We start from the raw sequence: 18,566 nt of genomic DNA, 5'->3' as shown, positions 1-18,566 counted from the left end.
GAGACACAGCACAGAAACAGGCCCTTTGGCCCACCGAGTCTGCACCGACCAGTGATCCCCGCACATTAACACTATCCTACACACACTAGGGACAATGTTACATTGATACCAAGTCAATTAACCTACAAACCCGCACATCTTTGGATAGTGGGAGGAAAGTGAAGATCTCTGAGAAAACTCACTTGGTCACTGGGAGAATATGCAAACTCCGTACAGAACCCGTGTCCCTGGCACTGTAAGGCAACACCTCTACCGCTGTGCCACTGTGCTGCCCTTTAACAAAGCTGGTATGTTGCTGTGCCAGTGAATTACAGTAGTCAATGTATTCTGCTACCCTGTAGGGTTCACTACAATCCTGTTCGTGCCCTACCAAACTCATTTCCTCATAGCTTGACTCCATCCTATCCCCCTTGGTTAAATCCCTCCCGACCTATGTTCAAGACACCTCAGACACTCTCCGTCGTCTCCGGGCATTCCATTCTCTAGGCCCCCATTCCCTCATCTTCACCATGGACGTCCAGTCACTACACCTCCATCCCCCACCAGGATGGTCTCAAAGCCCTCCGGTTTTTCCTCGACCAGAGAAGCAACCAATCCCCGTCTACAGATACTCTCCTCCGCCTAGCGGAGTTGGTCCTCACCCTTAATAACTTCTCGTTTGACTCCAAATACAAGGCGTAGCTATGGGCACGCGCATGGGCCCCAGCTATGCCTGCCTCTTTGTCGGGTCCTTGTTCGAAATGTACCAGGGCCCCATCTCCGACCTCTACCTCCGCTACATCGACAATTGCATTGCTGCTACCTCCTGCACCCACACACAACTCACTGACTTCATCCGCTTCACCACCAACTTCTATCCGGCACTCAAATACACCTGGACCATTTCCGACACTTCCCTACCATTTCTTGACCTCACTATCTCCATTGCAGGTGATAGACTTCTGACCGACATCCACTATAAACCCAATGACTCCCATGGCTATCTAAACTACTCTTCTTCCCACCCTGCTTCCTGTAAGGACTCCATCCCCTACTCCCAATTCCTCCGTCTATGCCACATCTGCTCCCAGGATGAGGTGTTCCACACCAGGACATCGGAAATGTCCTCATTCCTCCCCTACTATAGATGAGGCTCGCACCAGGGTCTCTTCCATACCCCGCAACACTGCTCTCTCTCCCCATCCCCCCCCCCCCCCCACTCGCAACAAGGGAAGAGTCACCCTAGTCCTCACATTTCACCCCACTGTAAATCCCTTGTCAATTCTTCCCTTCCCTCCCGCACCACCCCCTCCCCGGGCACTTTTCCTTGCAACCGCAAGAGATGCTACACTTGTCGCTTTACCTCCCCCTCGACTCCATTCAAGGACGAGTCATTCCAGGTGCAACAGAGGTTTACCTGCACCTCCTCCAACCACATCTATTGCATCCGCTGCTCTAGATGTCAGCTGCTCTACATCGGTGAGGCCAAGCATAGGTTTGGCGATCATTTCGCTGAACACCTCCGCTCGGTCCGCTTTAACCAACCTGATCTCCCGGTGGCCCAGCACTTCAACTCCTCTGTCTCTGGGTTTTGCGTGCTGTGCCTCTGGAGTGATCAGGAAATGGGTGCTTGAGGAAACGGACAGATATACGGGTGCAATGGGACAGGTGTACAGGTGCAATGGGACAGGTGTACGGGTGCAATGGGACAGGTGTACGGGTGCAATGTGACCGGTGTACGGGTGCAATGGGACCGGTGTACGGGTGCAATGGGACAGGTGTACGGGTGCAATGGGACAGGTGTACGGGTGCAATGTGACCGGTGTACGGGTGCAATGGGACCGGTGTACGGGTGCAATGGGACAGGTGTACGGGTGCAATGGGACAGGTGTACGGGTGCAATGGGATAGGTGTACCGGTGCAATGGGTCAAGTATACGTCCAATACCTCTTGGGGCTGCACGGGAGAATCCATGACGCCTGAGAAATTTGTCAAACTCGTCGGGCTCCGAGTCATCATGTGCCCCAGTGGCATTTTCTTGCAAGTCTTTGGCGGGAAAGTTCCTCGCAAACAGCTGGCGACCACATCAGTCGGCAGATGTTTCAAACCATCCCCTTCACACCATCTGGAAGAGAACCGGGGCCAGAAGAAATCCCATCGTTGTTCCTAAACAGCTTCTCCAGCGCCAGGTGTGGAATGTCAGAGAACTTGGAGCAAGATTGGGCTTGGAGATCTTCAATGATTCCCACAAAATCCCCCTCGTGACTCTCAAGTATCTCTCATTTCCTCAAATAGGCTGTGATCTGAGGTGCTTTTTCGTTTAAGTTTGTGACCCAAATCACGGAACTACCTGAATTTTTAACATTGAGTAAATATTATATAAATCATACCTGAAACTCGTCAAGAACAAAACCTGCACATATTTGTAAAATATGAGAAAAAGCACGTTTGACATTGGTCAATTGTCGTCCAACCTCTTCTTCTGTCGTATGTCTTTTAGACCTGCAGCTCCGTTGAGGCGAGCCAAGCCAACGTGTCATCATCCAGGTCAATCATCCAACCTCAATCACGCGCTTTGTTTCCTGGTTGCTAGGCAGCGAGCACTCTGGGTTCATGGCTGCCTCCTCATTACATCAAAACAATAGCAAGGTTTCCAAGAAATAACGGTAATGCTAACCTTGCTGATAATTTTGTTTTACAATTGATTTATCTTTATAAAGTTATGATGTGAACTGTTAAATAAAAATTATAAATAACAAATGTAAAGCTGGGGTTAGTAGTGATGGGTCTTCCCCTTCCCCCTCTTTTTTATCAGGTTACCCCGACCACACACCCACCAATTAAAATTCCCCTCTTTATTATGGATCACAATTTCTGTGATTTCATGAACCAGATATGATAAGAGAACTCGAGGTAAAGGAACCACTCGGAGGTAGTGATCATAACATGATTAGTTTTAATCTGCAATCTGAGAAGGAGAAGGTTAAATCGGAAGTGTCAGTGTTGCAGTTGAACAAAGGGGACTATGAAGGCATGAGAGGGGAGCTGGCCAAGGTAGACTGGGAAGGGATCCTAGCAGGAATGACGGTGGAACAGCAATGGCAGGAATTTATCGGCATAATCCGGAAGACGCAGGATCATTTCATTCCAAAAAGGAAGAAAGATTCTAAGGGGAGTAGGAGGCAACCGTGGCTGACAAGAGAAGTTAGGGATAGAATAAAACTAAAAGAAAAGATGTATAACACAGCAAAGAGTAGCCGGAAGCCAGAGGATTGGGAAACTTTCATGGGACAACAGAAGGAAACAAAAAGGGCAATACGGGCTGAAAAGATGAAGTACGAAGGGAAGCTGGCCAGGAATATAAAGAAGGACAGTAAAAGGGAAAAAGAGTAGCAAAGTCAAATGTGGGTCGCTTGAAGGCAGACACGGATGTAATTATTATGGGCAACAAGGAAATGGCAGAGTTGAATAGATACTTTGGATCTGTCTTCACTAAGGAGGACACAAACAATCTCCCAGATGTACTGGAGGACAGAGGATCTAAGGGGGTAGAGGAACTGAAATAAATTTTCATTAGGCGAGAAATAGTATTGGGACTGAAGGATGATAAATCCCCTGGACCTGATGGTCTGCATCCCAGGGTCCTCAGGGAGGTGGATCTAGAAATAGTGGACGCATTGGGGATCTTTTCCAATGTTCAATAGATTCAGGATGAGGAGATTGGAGGATAGCTAATGTTATCCATCTTTTCAAGAAAGGAGCGAGAGAGAAAACAGAGAATTGCAGACCAGTCCCTGCACCACTCTCTCATGGGCCCTGTGAATATGTATGTGCGTACGTGAACAAAATATTGTGTGTGGTATGTACCTTTGTTAGGTTCCTAAAAATGGGCTCAACAAACTGGTCCAAGCTGCCCATTGTTGACAGTTTAACAAAGATCATCCTCTGGAATGTTAAAACAACCTCTGAAAGCTGCCTGCATGTCTTCCAAGAGAATGGATTGTGTTGCAGAAAGTAAACAAACATGCACTTAATAACCATTGAGGACTGTGTTAATTGTCGGCCTGCGAGGATGAGAATTGAAGAAGCACAGAAGATACCCAAAGTAGGAACTTTAAAACAAATATAACATATGCTAATTGCCTGCTTTCCTGCATATTTAATGTAGCAGCAATTGGAGACAAGATTTGAACTTCAAACACATAACCTGTGAAAGTTGTCTGCAAGAGAATGGAAGAGGGGATGCAGAATATCATTAACAACTTGATTGCCTGCACCCCTGCAAGAGAATTACATAGATCTAAAGGGTTATTGCAGGAAATATTATGAACTTTTACATTTAAATGAACCTGTCCAAATTGCAATCATGGCTAAAAGAAAATGGTTGAGCTGCTGAAGTAAAAAATTAAGCAGGTACTCATATGTGCAGTCAGGATACCCTCTATCACACACAGTACTTGGAACAGCAAGTTGACAAAGCCCATCTATCACAAACCATAGAAAACTGGGGACATTAGAAGATCTACAAAGACCTTGGCACCAACCAGAAACAAGTAGAATAACTGTAGAGGGAGAAACAGCAGCAGGTGAGAAGATTCTACATTCACCTCAAAATATCAAACACTGGATGGACAGGGCCTGGAAAAATAACTCTAGTCAGTTTATCGTCACATGTACCAATTAAGGTACAGTGAAAGTCAAATGTGTCTGCAGTAGCGAATCCTACAGGGTAGAAGAATACATTGACTATTTTCATAATCAAACTGGCACAGCAACGTGCCCAGCTATATCAAAGACAACACTTCACACAAACAGTGAACTCCGTGGCTGAGTTGCCCAATCGTGTAACTTTTACCATGGGCATCAAACCCTGTACACAAACAGTGCTTTGAGAGGCTAGTCAAGAAACACATCTGACCTTCCTCCCTCGCAACATGGACCCGCTACAATTCGCATACCGTCCAAACAAATCCACGGACGATGCGGTCTCCCAGGTTCTGCACACCGCTCTCTCTCACCTTGCCAGGTAGAAGTGGGGCTACGTGAGGATGCTGTTCATAGACTTCAGTTGAGCTTTCAACACGATAGTCCCCACCAGACCTGCCTTTCCAGGTAGTCAAGATGGGGGGAAATACATCAAAGTCTCTCACCCTGAGCACAAGATCACCCCAGGGTTGCATCCACAGACCCCTACTGTACTCCCTGTACACATATGACTGTGTGGCTAGGTTCGGCTCCAACTCAATAATCAAGTTTGCTGATGACACTGTGGTGGTGGGCCTGAACTCAGACAATGATGAGAAGGCCTACCGGGAGGAGGTGGCTGATCTGGCACTCTGGTGTCAGGACAACAGCCTCCTCTTGAACATCAAAAAAACTAAGGAGCTGATCATGGACTTTAGGAGGGCACATCATCCGAGGACGTACACACCATTGAAGATAAATGGGGATACTGTGGATAGGGTGAGCTGTTTTAAATACCTGGGAGTCCACATCTCTGAGGATATGACATGGACATCACACGCTGCAGAACTGGTGAGTAAGGCAAGGCAGCGCCTTTACCACCTCAGGCAATTGAGGAAATTCAGAGTGTCTCTGAGGATCCTCCAATGCTTCTACTCAGTTTCTGTGGAAAGCATCTTGTCCGGAAACATCACGATTTGGTTTGGGAACTGCTCTGCTCAGGACTAGAAGGCTCTGCAGCGAGTAGTGCGTTCGGCCGAATGCACAATGGGAACTTCACTCGCCCCCCCGGCAGGAACTATACATCAGGAGGAGCAACTCCAGAGCCAACAAGATCATGGGAGACCCCTTCCACCCCAACAATGGACTATTCCAGCTTCCACGGTCAGGCAAACGCCTCCGTTGCCATGCTGTGAGAACGGAGCGGATGAGAAGACATTTCTTCCCAGAGGCCATTAGGACTGTAAACTCCTATCTCACCAGGGACTAACTTTACCGTACAATTCTACTGTTGTGTGGTGTCTTGTTAAAATTATGTTTTTTTTCTTTTTTCCTCCCACAAATATGTAATATGTGATTCTGTTCCATTCTGTTTTGTGGTTTGTTTGTTTTTTTGCACAAAGTCCGCGAGCATTGCCACCTTTCATTTCACTGCACATCTCGTATATTTATGTGATGAATAAACATGACTCGACTTGAACTCCCTCAGAGTTGCCCACCTAACCTGTACTCTTTACTATGGGCATCCTGCCTGACCCGCTGAGTTGCTCCAGTACTCTGTGAAACGTCACCTATCCATGTCCTCCAGAGATGCTGCCTGTCTCGCTGAGTTACTCCAGCACTCTGTGAAACGGCACCTATCCATGTTCTCCACAGATGCTGCCTGACCCGCTGAGTTACTCCAGCACTTTATAACTTTTTTTTGTAAGCCAGCATCTGCAGTTCCTTGATTTCCATCCCAAATCTTCCCTGGTTTCAGGGCTTTTACAAACTTTGGCATCTGTACAATGGGTGCATTACAGGGAAAGGAAACGGGTCACAGACCAATAAAGAACCATTTTGCAGTAAAGCGAACAAGTATATCTAATTTGTACACAGCAACTCCCAATGTGCATTCATATAACAGGTCACTCCAATTTGTGGTCAACACTTCCGCCGTGTGGTGATCCGCTGCACTGCAGGCCCGTCCAGTTTGTGGTCAACACTCCCACCGTGTGGTGATCCACTACACTGCAGGCCCGTCCAATTTGTGGTCAACACTCCCACCGTGTGGTGATCCGCTGCACTGCAGGCCCATCTAACAGGTGGACAAAGTACTGGTTTGACTTGGCAGCAACAACAATTCTTGGCAATATCCTCATAAATCTCGTATTCACACTTTCAAAGGGTCTCCAAACATTGGAAACAGATTGGATCAGATTTTTGGGGAATTTTACACATCCTAACTCCAATCCACAGCAGATTGATTTTTCCAAGTCACTGGGTTCACAGTAAGAATGCCCCTCTGGTCCCTTCAACCCAATAATCGACATTATCCCTGCGTCTGTTCCAGCTCCTTGTTCCACATTGTGCTTCAATCATTAACAACATTGTATTGCATAGAGAAAGTGCTTGAGTAACTCAGCGGGTCAGACAACATCATTGGAGGAAAAGGATGTGATGTTTCGGGTAACATAGAAACATAGAAAATAGGTGCAGGAGTAGGCCATTCGGCCATTCAATATAATAATAATAATAATAAATTTTATTTAATGGGCGCCTTTCAAACATCTCAAGGACACCTTACATAGTAATCGGAATATCATATAATCGGAATATAACAAGTAATAAAGACATCACAGAGACACAAATTAAAAACAGGATTCAATCAAAAAACAGAAAATCAAAAACACAGTGTGAAGAGGGAGCAGCCAAAGCGCGCTAGCGTCCACTCTCTCTTCACGGCAGCCATCTTGGACACAGACCTACAGGACTACAATTAGACAACAAAAAAAATCATCCCCCCACAGTGGATAGCACTGTGGAGGAAGGCACAATGTCCAGTCCCCACCCCATGTTCACCCCAAAGTCAGGCCTATTGGGGCCACCGCAGTTGCCTCTACGGAGGCCCGATGTCCCTGGCCATTCTCACCGGGTGGTCTTGCCCCGGCGTCGGGAGAGTCCTTTCGGCGGCTGGGCCACCTGGAACGGCCGCTTCCTGGTTGGAGCCCGCGGCTACCGAAGCCGACAAGGCCGCACCGGTTTGGAGCTCCCAGGCACCCGATGACAAAGTCGGCGCCGCCTCTCCGCACTGTCGCCTCTCCGCTCCGCAGACCCGCAGCCCGGAGATGTTGCTCTCGGCGGTCCAGCTCGCCGTCGCTCTAGCGCGGCGACCCAGGCAAGGCGTGGCCTGCTCCAGCGCTCCAACGCTGTGCCGAGGCCGAGGTGCTGGGCGGTCCCCGCCAGGAAACGGCGCTCCAAGCCCGCAGGTAGGCCACGAGGATGGGTCGACGGGCAGCCCGGAGAAAAGGCTGCCACACCGACCAGGTAGGGACCTAGAAATAAGGTTTACACCTACCGCCCACATTAAAAAGACCATATCCCCAACAAACAAAAAACAGGACTTACTAAAAACTATTAAAAAAACGGATTTAAAACGGACGGCTGCTGGCTAGCAGCCGTTCACCAAGATGGCTCCTCGTTTTAATCATGATCATGGCTGATCATCCAACTCAGTATCCTGTACCTGCCTTCTCTCCATACCCTCTGATCCCTTTAGCCACAAGGGCCACATCTAACTCCCTCTTAAATATAGCCAATGAACTGGCCTCAACTACCTTCTGCGGGAGAGAATTCCAGAGATTCACCACTCTCTGTGTGAACAAAGTTTTCCTCATCTCGGTCCTAAAAGATTTCCTGCTTATCCTTAAACTGTGACCCCTTGTTCTGGACTTCCCCAACATCGGGAACAATCTTCCTGCATCTAGCCTGCCCAACCCCTTAAGAATTTTGTTCAAAAGGGAACTGCAGATGCTGGAATATCGAAGGTACACAAAATTGCTGGGGAAACTCAGCGGGTGCAGCAGCATCTATGGAGCGAAGGAAATAGGCGACGTTTCGGGCCGAAACCCTTCTTCAGACCACTTCGGACCACTGCTCCCATCCCCTTAAGAATTTTGTAAGTTTCTATAAGATCTTCTAAATTCTAGCGAGTACAAACCGAGTCTATCCAGTCTTTCTTCATATGAAAGTCCTGACATCCCAGGAATCAGTCTGGTGAACCTTCTCTGTACTCCCTCTATGGCAAGAATGTATTTCCTCAGATAAGGAGACCAAAACTGTACGCAATACTCCAGGTGTGGTCTCACCAAGACCCTGTACAACTGCAGTAGAACCTCCCTGCTCCTATACTCAAATCCTTTTGCTATGAATGCTAACATACCATTCGCCTTCAAAAGAATCAAAAGAACCCTTTTGTTCCATCCCAAAGTCTCGTTTGTCCAGAGATGCTGCCTGGCCCACTGAGTTACTCTAGCAATGTGTCTGCTTGGTATAAACCAGCATCTGCAGTTCCTTGTTTCAACATCACCCAGATTTAATTTCAGTTGTGATAAGATTATGGCATCATCACTTTAGTAAAGATACATCCTTTTATTCTGACACTATGCCCTCTGTTCCAAGACCCTCCCACTAGTGGAAACATCCGTTTAGTTTTGAGATACAGCACAATTCCAATTTCACCAGAAAAAAAATAATAATGAAAAACGCTGGACACAAAGACAGACTCCCTGTCTCTACGCTGAGCACTGCTGCTGACGACAGCCCAGGACCACTGCTGCTGACGACAGCCCAGGACCACTGCTCCCATCCACAGCCCAGGACCACTGCTCCCATCCACAGCCCAGGACCACTGCTCCCATCCACAGCCCAGGACCACTGCTCCCATCCACTGCTCCCATCCACTGCTCCCATCCACAGCCCAGGACCACTGCTCCCATCCACAGCCCAGGACCACTGCTCCCATCCACAGCCCAGGACCACTGCTCCCATCCACAGCCCAGGACCACTGCTCCCATCCACAGCCCAGGACCACTGCTGCTGACGACAGCCCAGGACCAGTGCTCCCATCCACAGCCCAGGACCACTACACTCAGACACTCCCACAACTCCCCCTTTTATACACAGCAGCTGACAATTTCCTAATCAGCTTCAATCAAGCCAATGACCACATTAACCCTTTGCCCACCAGTGGCCAATCAATGTTTGTTGCACACATCATGATATCCACCTGGGGCAGTAGTTGTCTGCGGGACAATAATTGCCCTCTGTTGATTAATTGCTCTTTGCAGAAAATGGCTGCTTGCATTTCCTTAAGTCAGAGACGACACACAGAATCAGAATTAGGCCCTTCGGCCCATCGAGTCTACCCCACCATTCAATCACGGCTGATCTATCTCTCCCTCCTAACCCCATTCTCCTGCCTTCTCCCCATAACCCCTGAAACCCGCACTAATCAACAATCTATCTATCTCTGCCTTAAATATATCCACTGACTTGTGGCTTGTGGCCTCCACAACGAATCCCACAGATTCACCACCCTCTGGCTAAAGAAATTCCTCCTCATTTTCTTCCTAAAGGAACGTCCTTTAATTCTCAGGCTGCGCCCTCTGTTCCTAGACTCTCCCAATAGTGGAAACATCCTCTCCACGTCCACTCTATCTGGGCCTTTCACTGTTCGGTGAAGTTTCAATGCCCCCCCCCCCCCCTCAATCTTCTAAACTCCAGCAAGTACAGGACCAGCGCCGACAAACGCCCATCGTACGTTAACTCACTCATTCCTGGGATCGTTCTTGTAAACGCTAACTCTTTTGTCTTGCTGATGTTGAGGGATGGATTGATATCCTGACATTAGGTGCAGGAGTAGGCCATTCGGCCCTTCAGGACAGAAGGTTCTCAATGTCTTTCCCAGAATCTATCTCATCTTGGCTGCTCATGTGGCTGAAATAGTATTCTGACCAGTGGACGGACGTCTGGATCCCATTGGCCTGAGACCTGGCCACAAGTTGTGGGTGGCAAGGTCATGACCCCTAGGGACATTGGTGTCAAGGGTCACGGTGGAGGGAATGTTCTGACCAATTCTAATGTCTGAGAAGTGAATAGTGATGATTTGTTAATTCATCATGGCTGAAGCAGGTGGGCTCACTTCTGACTATACTTTACTGTGGACATTTAAACAGGAAACGTCAACTGTCTTTATTAACAATGAATGACCCAGAGAAAGGAGAATGTTACTCTTGGAAGTTCATGGTGTCCCCGGACAACAACCGAGGGGAAAAACACAGACGAAACCTCTTCCAACCACCCGAATCCCTCAGGGAATGCCCCTGTCCTGTCTTTGAAATCAAACCGTCACAATTGTGCACGATCAGTCAGCATTATCCTTTTTTTAAATATATAAACGAAAGCTGATCAAGTTCAAGTTGGAATTTATTATCACATGCACCAATTAAGGTACAGTGATATTTGAGTTACCATACAGCCATAGTGAGTAAAAAGCAACAAGACACACAGCCACATAAAATAAAATCTAACATAAACATCCACCACAGCGGAATCCACATTCCTCACTGTGATGGAAGGTAATAAAGTTCAATCATCTTCCCCTTTTGTTCACCTGTGGTCGGGGCTGTTGAACCCTTCGCAGTCACCGCTCGCTGCCGACACACTACATAAAAGTCCCTTTAAACTTCCATGATCCAAAGACATCCTCATGAAGAAGGCCTACGCTTGGACAGCTATCCAGCCAGAAGATGTGAAAGCATTGCGGGAGTTTGCAATATTTCTTAGAAGTATGAAAGAAATGACTACCCTCTTGGACCACATGCAAGAAATGAATGTTGTTAGCAATATGAAAATGATCACTCTAAAACTGCCCTATAGACCTGGAGAAAAGATAAAGCTGGTCTGTTAGAGGAAAATGAGAATGGAGAGGTCATGCTTCCTGATCTGGGGAACTTCATAGAAAAGGAAGTACGGTTCATTTCAAATATACGCTATGGGAATATTCAAGATCCTAAACCAATCGCAACTGTCAAAGGTTCTACCTTTACTAAAACAAAAGGAAGATCAGGACCTAAAGGAAGTAGTTTTGATTCCGCTGTAAATACCTGCAGAAACGAAAGGCCAAAAGGAAGAAGATACATCTACTGTTAAGCCAAGATGGTTCTGCTGTCATCCAGCGAGAAGAAGACAGAGGAATGACAAAGATGGCCCACGAGGGAAGGGAAGGGGGGCTGTCGATGACTGGTCAGTCGGACCTTGCATCCCATCCCAAGAATGGACACCACATTCTTGACAGGGCCAAGGAGAGCTTGTAATATGAACACTTCTCCATCCGATCTACCGGCACTTTGGAGGGGAATGGACAGGTCACGTGTCGGGTCTGGAACCTTCTTTAGACTGATGGAGTCGGGGGAGAAACCTGGAAAAAAGAGATGGGGTTGGGACAGACTCCACGACTTGATTTGGAGGGGGGAGTCTCCTCAATGTTCATGTCATTGGGCTGTAGGCTATGAGGTGCTGTTCCTCCAGTTTGCGTGTCACCTCACTCTGGCAATGGAGGAGGCCCAGGACAGAAACATCAGTGTGGGAGTAGGAAGGGGAGTTAAAATGGTTGGCAACCGGGAGATCCAGCAGGCCTTGGCGGACCGAGCGCACGTGTAGGGTGAAATGCACGCATAGTCCTGATACAATAGACATTAGACAAGAGACAATAGGTGCAAGAGGAGGCCATTCGGCCCATCGAACCAGCACCACCATTCAATGTGATCATGGGTGATCATCCACAATCAGTACCCCGTTCCTGCCTTCTCCCTATATCCCCAGACTCCGCTATCTTTAAGAGCCCTATCTAGCTCTCTCTTGAAAGTATCCAGAGAACTGGCCTCCAAAAGGCTGAAACTTCTACAGACTCACAACTCTCCGATTGAAATGGGTTTTTTTTCATCTCCGTTCAAAATGACTTATCCCTTATTCTTAAACTGTGGCCCCTGTTTCTGGACTCCCCCAACATTGGGAACTTGTTTCCTGCCTCTAGCATGTCCAAACCCTTAATAATCTTATATGTTTCAATAAAATTCCCTCTCATCCTTCTAAACTCCAGAGTAACCAATTTTCTATCCATGTCAGCACTCTACCCCCAATACCTTGAGCCCTAAATTTGCCCACTAATCTCCTATGTGGGACCTTATCAAATGCTTTCTGAAAGTCCAGGTGCACTACATCCACTGGCTCCCTCTTGTCCATTTTCCTAGTTACATCCTCAAAAAATTCCAGAAGATTAGTCAAGCATGATTTCCCCTTTGTAAATAATTGACTCCAGCATCTTCCCCACCACCGATGTCAGGCTAACGCACGGTTGGGGAACCTGCGGCCTTAAGGCCACATGCGACCTTCTAGGCCATTAAGTGCGGCCTTTTGAATGAAACCAAATTTTTGAGAACAAATCCTTTTATTTTTATTAATATGTTTTTGTTCATCTTTAATTATTTTAATTTTAATCTTTAAATGAACTTATTTAAAATACCAAAGCGTAAAAGAAGTTTCAACAAAATTAGCATATTTTAGCATTCAAATTAGCATTTCAACCTCACCTAGAGAGAGTACAGAGGAGATTTACTAGAATGTTGCCTGGGTTTCAACAACTAAGTTACAGAGATAGGTTGAATAAGTTAGGTCTTTATTCTCTGGAGCGCAGAAGGTTAAGGGGGGACTTGATAGAGGTCTTTAAAATGATGAGAGGGATAGACAGAGTTGATGTGATCAAGCTTTTCCCTTTGAGAATAGGGAAGATTCAAACAAGAGGACATGACTTCAGAATTAAGGGACAGAAGTTTAGGGGTAACATGAGGGGGAACTTCTTTACTCAGAGAGTGGTAGCGGTGTGGAATGAGCTTCCAGTGGAATTGGTGGCGGCAGGTTCGTTGGAATAATTTAAGAATAAATTGGATAGGCATATGGATGAGAAGGGAATGGAGGGTTATGGTATGAGTGCAGGCAGGTGGGACTAAGGGAAAAAATTGTTCGGCACGGACATGTAGGGCCGAGATGGCCTGTTTCCGTGCTGTAATTGTTATATGGTTATATGGTTATAGTTGCTGTCTCCAAGGCTGCTATAGAACTACAGATGGAATTGATTGAGTTCTCAGAAGATGACATTTTAAAGTCCTTATTTGACGCTGAAAGATCCGATTGAAATATGACAATAATTGCCACCCAGGCCTTCGGCAACATGCACAAAAAATGCTTTCTTGCTTTTCAACCACTTATTGCTGCGAATCTACACTCTTCTATCTAACCCAAATCAAGACGCCCTTAACGTCACAAATGACGGATACCCATCTAGAAGCTCAGCTGAAACTGCGTACCTCCATGTTACAACTAAATATTCAAATGCTTTCCCACAAAAAGCAGTCACAACAAAGTCATTGAAAGGTTAGTTAACTTTAGAATTACATTTTTTTGTCATTTTCTTGAAGTTAGTACATAGTAGTTAGATTTCTACAAAATAAAGTACATTTTGGACTATATCTAATTGAAGTTTCATGGATGCGGTCATATTATATTACAGCTAACTTAGTGAGGCATTCCAACGTGAAAAGGTTCCCCACCCCTGGGCTAACATCTATAATTCCCAGTTTTCTCTCTCCCGCATTTCTTAAAAAGTGGCATAAGATTAGTTACCCTCCTATCCACAGGAACTGATCCTGAATCTATAGAACATTGGAAAACGATCACCAATGCGTCCAAGATTTCTAGAGCCACTTCCGTAAGTACCCTGGGATGCAGACCATCAGGCCCTGGGGATTTATCAGCCTTCAGTGACATCAGTCTTCCCAACACCATTTTCTGCCTAATGTGGATTTCCTACAGTTCCTCCGGCACCCTAGATCCTCTGGCTACTGGTACATCAGGAAGATTGTTTGTGTCCTCCTTAGTGAAGGCGGATCCAAAGTACCTGTTCAACTCATCTGGCATTTCCTTGTTCCCCATAATAAATTCACCTTTTTCAGTCTTTAAGAGTCCAACTTTGGTCTTAACTAATGTTTACCCCTTCACAAACATAAAGAAGGAACAGCAGATGCTGGTTTACAAAGAGAGACATAATCTCCTGGAGTAACTTGCATGTCTGGAGAGCATGGACAGGCAACATTCTAAGTCAGGACCCTTCTTCAGACTGCTTGGTGTGGGGGGTGGAGAAAGTTGGAAAGGAGAGGTGGGAGTAGTCGACTTAGATTCCCTTCCCTCTACAGATGCGGCCTGACCCACTGAGTTCCCCCACAGCTTTAGAGGGAATGGACAGACGACGTTTTGAGTCTGGACACTTCTTCAGACTGAGTGGAGAGGGTGGGGGGAGGAAGCTGGAAAAGAGAGATGGGGGTTGGACAAAGCCTGGCAAGTGATAGGTGGACACAAAATGCTGGAGTAACTCAGTGGGACAGGCAGCATCTCTAGAGAGAATGAATGGGTGACGTTTCAGGTTGAGGCCCTTCTTCAGACGTGGTAGGTGGATATAGGTGAGGGAGACACAAGATAATGCAGATGCTGGAATCTTGCATAGAGCACAATTTAGTTAAATGCACAGAATCTCTTGCCCAGAGTGGGGGAATCGAGGACCAGAGGACATGGGTTCAAGGTGAAGGCGAAAATAATTAAAAGGAAACTGAAGGGTAACTTTTTCGCACAGAGGGTGGTGGGAGAATGGAACAAACTGCCAGAGGAGGTGGTTGAGGCTGAGACTAACCCAAGAAACAGTTAGACAGTTACATGGATAGGACAAGTTTGGACGGATATGGACCAAACACAGGCAGGTGGGACTAGTGTGGCTGGGACATGTTGGTCGGTGTGGGCAAGTTGGGCAGAAGGGCCTGTTTCCACATTGTATCACTCTATGACTAACACAATGTGCTGTAGTAACTCGGCGGGTCACGCAGTATCTGTGGAGTACATGGATAGGTGACATTTCAGAGTGCTGGTGTAACTCTGCAGGACAGGTACCATCCGTGGAGAACATGGATAGGTGACATTCACAGAGTGCTGGTGTAACTCTGCAGGACAGGCACCATCCGCGGAGATCATGGATAGGTGACATTTCAGAGTGCTGGTGTAACTCAGGCAGCATCTCTGGAAACAAGGAATGGGTGACGTTTCGTGTTCACACTGAAGATTGGTCTCGACCCTGAAACATTACCCATTCCTTCCAGCATTTTGTGTCTACCTAATCTGTGCCTATCTATCCACGTGGCGGTGTGCCAGCAGGCTGGAGGAGTGGGCAATGGCCTTGCCACATAGCGGGCAGGTGAAGGGGTGCTGGCCGATGTGGACTCGTCGGTGCTCCAGCAAGTGGTCAAGGCGGGTGAAACCGTTACCACAGGACGGGCAGGGGAAGGCACGCTCACCGCTGTGGGTACGCTGGTGCTGCCACAGGCTGGACTGGGTGAAGCCCTTGCCGCACTGGGCGCAGGTGTAGGGCCGCTCATCGGTGTGGGTGCGCTGGTGCTTCTTCAGGTGACTGGAGCTGGTGAAGTCCTTGCCGCTACTGGATGCAGGTGTAGGGCCGCTCCCCTGTGTGGGTGCGCTGGTGCTCCAACAGGCTGCTGGTGTAGATGAAGCCCTTGCCGCAGTGGCTGCAGGTGTAGGAGTGCTCACCGGTGTGGGTGCGCTGGTGCTCCAGCAGGGTGCTGGAGCGGATGAAGCCTTTGCCGCACTGGGCGCAGGTGTAGGGGCATTCGCCGGTGTGGATGCGCCGGTGAACCTGCAGGTTGCCGGAGCGGGTGAAGCTCTTGCCGCAGTGGCTGCAGGTGTGCACGAGCCTGTGCATCTTCAGCTCTGGCGACGACATGAAGCCTTTGCTGCAGTCGGGGCAGGTGAAGGGCCGCTCACTGCTGTGCACCCGATGGTGCTGCCGTAGCCCCGACAACTGGACAAAGCTCATGTCGCAGGTGGAGCAGCCATAGGGCTTCTCGCCGGAGTGCACCTGCTGGTGGAAGTTCAGATATTGCACCGTTGTGAAGCTCTTGCCGCAGGTGGAGCAGGTGATGGGCCTCTCGCTGGAGTGCTCGCGGTTATGCCGCAGCAGGCTGCTGGAGCTGGTAAAGCTCTTGCCGCACTCCGAGCAGTTGAAGGGGCGTTCTCCCGTGTGCACCCGCCGATGGGTCTCCAGCTGGCTCGGGTACTGACAGGCCTTGCAACACATGTCACACTCATAACACTTGTTGTGCCCCGTCATGCGGTCTTCAATCGAAGCTCAGCCCCTCGAAGCTCAGCCCACACCCTGGCCGCCCTCAATGGATGCTCACGTCCCCGTCTCTCCGGCTCCTAAACCCTGCAGGAGGGGAACACAGAGGGTCAACAAGCTGGCAAACAGGACATTACTAGCACATATTGGGGGTGTTTATGGCGGAGGAAACCGTTACATAATTCTGCGCGGCAGTGGCGCAGCAGTACAGTTGCTGCCTCACCGCCAGAGACCGGGTTCTATCCTGACTACGGATGCTGTCTGTGTGGAGTTTGTATGTTCTCCCCTTGACCTGCGTGGGTTTTGACTCTGGGTGCTCCGGTTTCCTCCAACATTTCAAAGACGTTCAGGGTTGTAGATTAATCGGCCTCCGCAAAATTGTTAAATTGTCCCTAATATGGATAGTGCTAGTGTACGGGGTGATCGCTGGCCGGCGCAGACTCCGCGGGCCGAAAGACCTGTTTCCACACTGCATCTCTAAACTAAACTAAACCAAAGGGCCTCGACCCAAAATGTCACCCATTCATTCTCTCCACAGATGATGCCTGACCCGCTGAGTTACTCCAGCACTTCTCTCTGTCTCTCTCTCTCTCTGTCTCTCCCTCCCTCCCTGTCTCTCCCTCGCTGTCTCTCCCTCTGTATCTGTCTCTCTCTCTGTCTCTCTCACTCTCTCTCTCTTTCTCTGTCTCTCTCTGTCTCTCTCTGTCTCTCTCCGTCTCTCTCTTTGTGTTTCTCTCTCTCTCTCTCTCTCTCTCTCTCTGTCTCTCTCTCTGTCTCTCAATTTTTCAATTCATTTTTTTCAATTTAAAAACTTTATTGGCATGATAAAAACATTGTTATATTGCCAAAGTATAAAACATGACATACATATTTAAAATGTATGTATAAATACCAGTATACAATGCATGGATAGATATGTCCCTGTACATAAACTCGCAATAGGCCTATAGCCCTTTATTGATGCTACACGTTCTTGCAGCTGTAAACAGTACAACACAATAGCAAGTTTAGCAATTCAATATTAATTTCTTAGTGTCAGTTAATGCCAATTAGTGTGTGCGTACATATGTGCATGTTGGTCATTCACCGTCTCTCGGGTTGTGGCATGCTGTTACATATTGTGCACCAAGATGTGCCGTATTTCCTTCACCAAGTATTATTCTTAGTTTTGATGTATCATCTAGTTCTTTAAAATCAGGGGTTGCCACACTGAGTTTGTCAAAATAAGTTTTCCTTATTTTGTCAAATGTATTGCATTTTAGGAGGAAGTGCACCTCTGTTTCAACCTCATCTGTCAAACAGCTTTTGGTTTCTTTATCCCAATGTTCCAAATACGTTTCTTTACATTGTTTGATAATTTGGTTCACTCTAACTGGTGATTGGGGATCAGTATTGATCTGAGGCTGGTCAGGGTTTAACTGGATAGGGTTTAACTGAATAGGGGTAGTTAGTCTCAGTACCAACTGACAAAGGGAACTCTTTTCTGGGTTCCCCTCTTGTGTTTGAAGGGCTTTAAACTGGAGGGTATCTGGGGGTCTAGATTTAAGGTGATTCCAAAAATGTAGTGCTCTTTTCTGGATATTTATTATCAGTGGGTATCTGCCTATTACCGCCCTACATGCGTTTGTTGGTGTTTTCCTTTGGATACGGAGGATGTTCTGACAAAATTCCGCATGCAGGGCCTCCGTTGTATGTTTTTCCCATTTACTATAACTATGGTGACTTCACTACCATAAAGCGCAATAGGCTAGATTACACTGTCAAATAATTTAAGCCAGATTTTAATTGGAATCTGGATGTTGTAGAATCTTCTTTTTATTGCATTATTTTATCTCTCTGTCTCTCTCTC

At 47.4% G+C, this 18,566-nt stretch overlaps 1 protein-coding gene across 1 annotated transcript; it reads right to left on the bottom strand.

Annotated features, from left to right (window-relative positions):
* Window positions 1-15,694: 15,694 nt before the first annotated feature.
* Window positions 15,695-16,697, bottom strand: LOC116970311 (protein krueppel-like). The gene is made up of 2 exons (XM_033016980.1): window positions 16,279-16,697; window positions 15,695-16,044 (listed from the first exon to the last, which is right to left on the bottom strand). The coding sequence occupies exons 1-2, from the start codon at window positions 16,673-16,675 to the stop codon at window positions 16,016-16,018; spliced, it is 426 nt and encodes a 141-aa protein (XP_032872871.1). The 5' UTR covers window positions 16,676-16,697; the 3' UTR covers window positions 15,695-16,015.
* Between the last annotated feature and the right edge of the window lie 1,869 nt (window positions 16,698-18,566).

Source organism: Amblyraja radiata, unplaced genomic scaffold (genome assembly GCF_010909765.2).
Source record: "Amblyraja radiata isolate CabotCenter1 unplaced genomic scaffold, sAmbRad1.1.pri scaffold_718_ctg1, whole genome shotgun sequence".
Classification (NCBI taxonomy): Eukaryota; Metazoa; Chordata; class Chondrichthyes; order Rajiformes; family Rajidae; genus Amblyraja; species Amblyraja radiata.
Note: the sequence above shows the minus strand (reverse complement) of the source record. Positions and strands in the feature narration are given on the sequence as shown.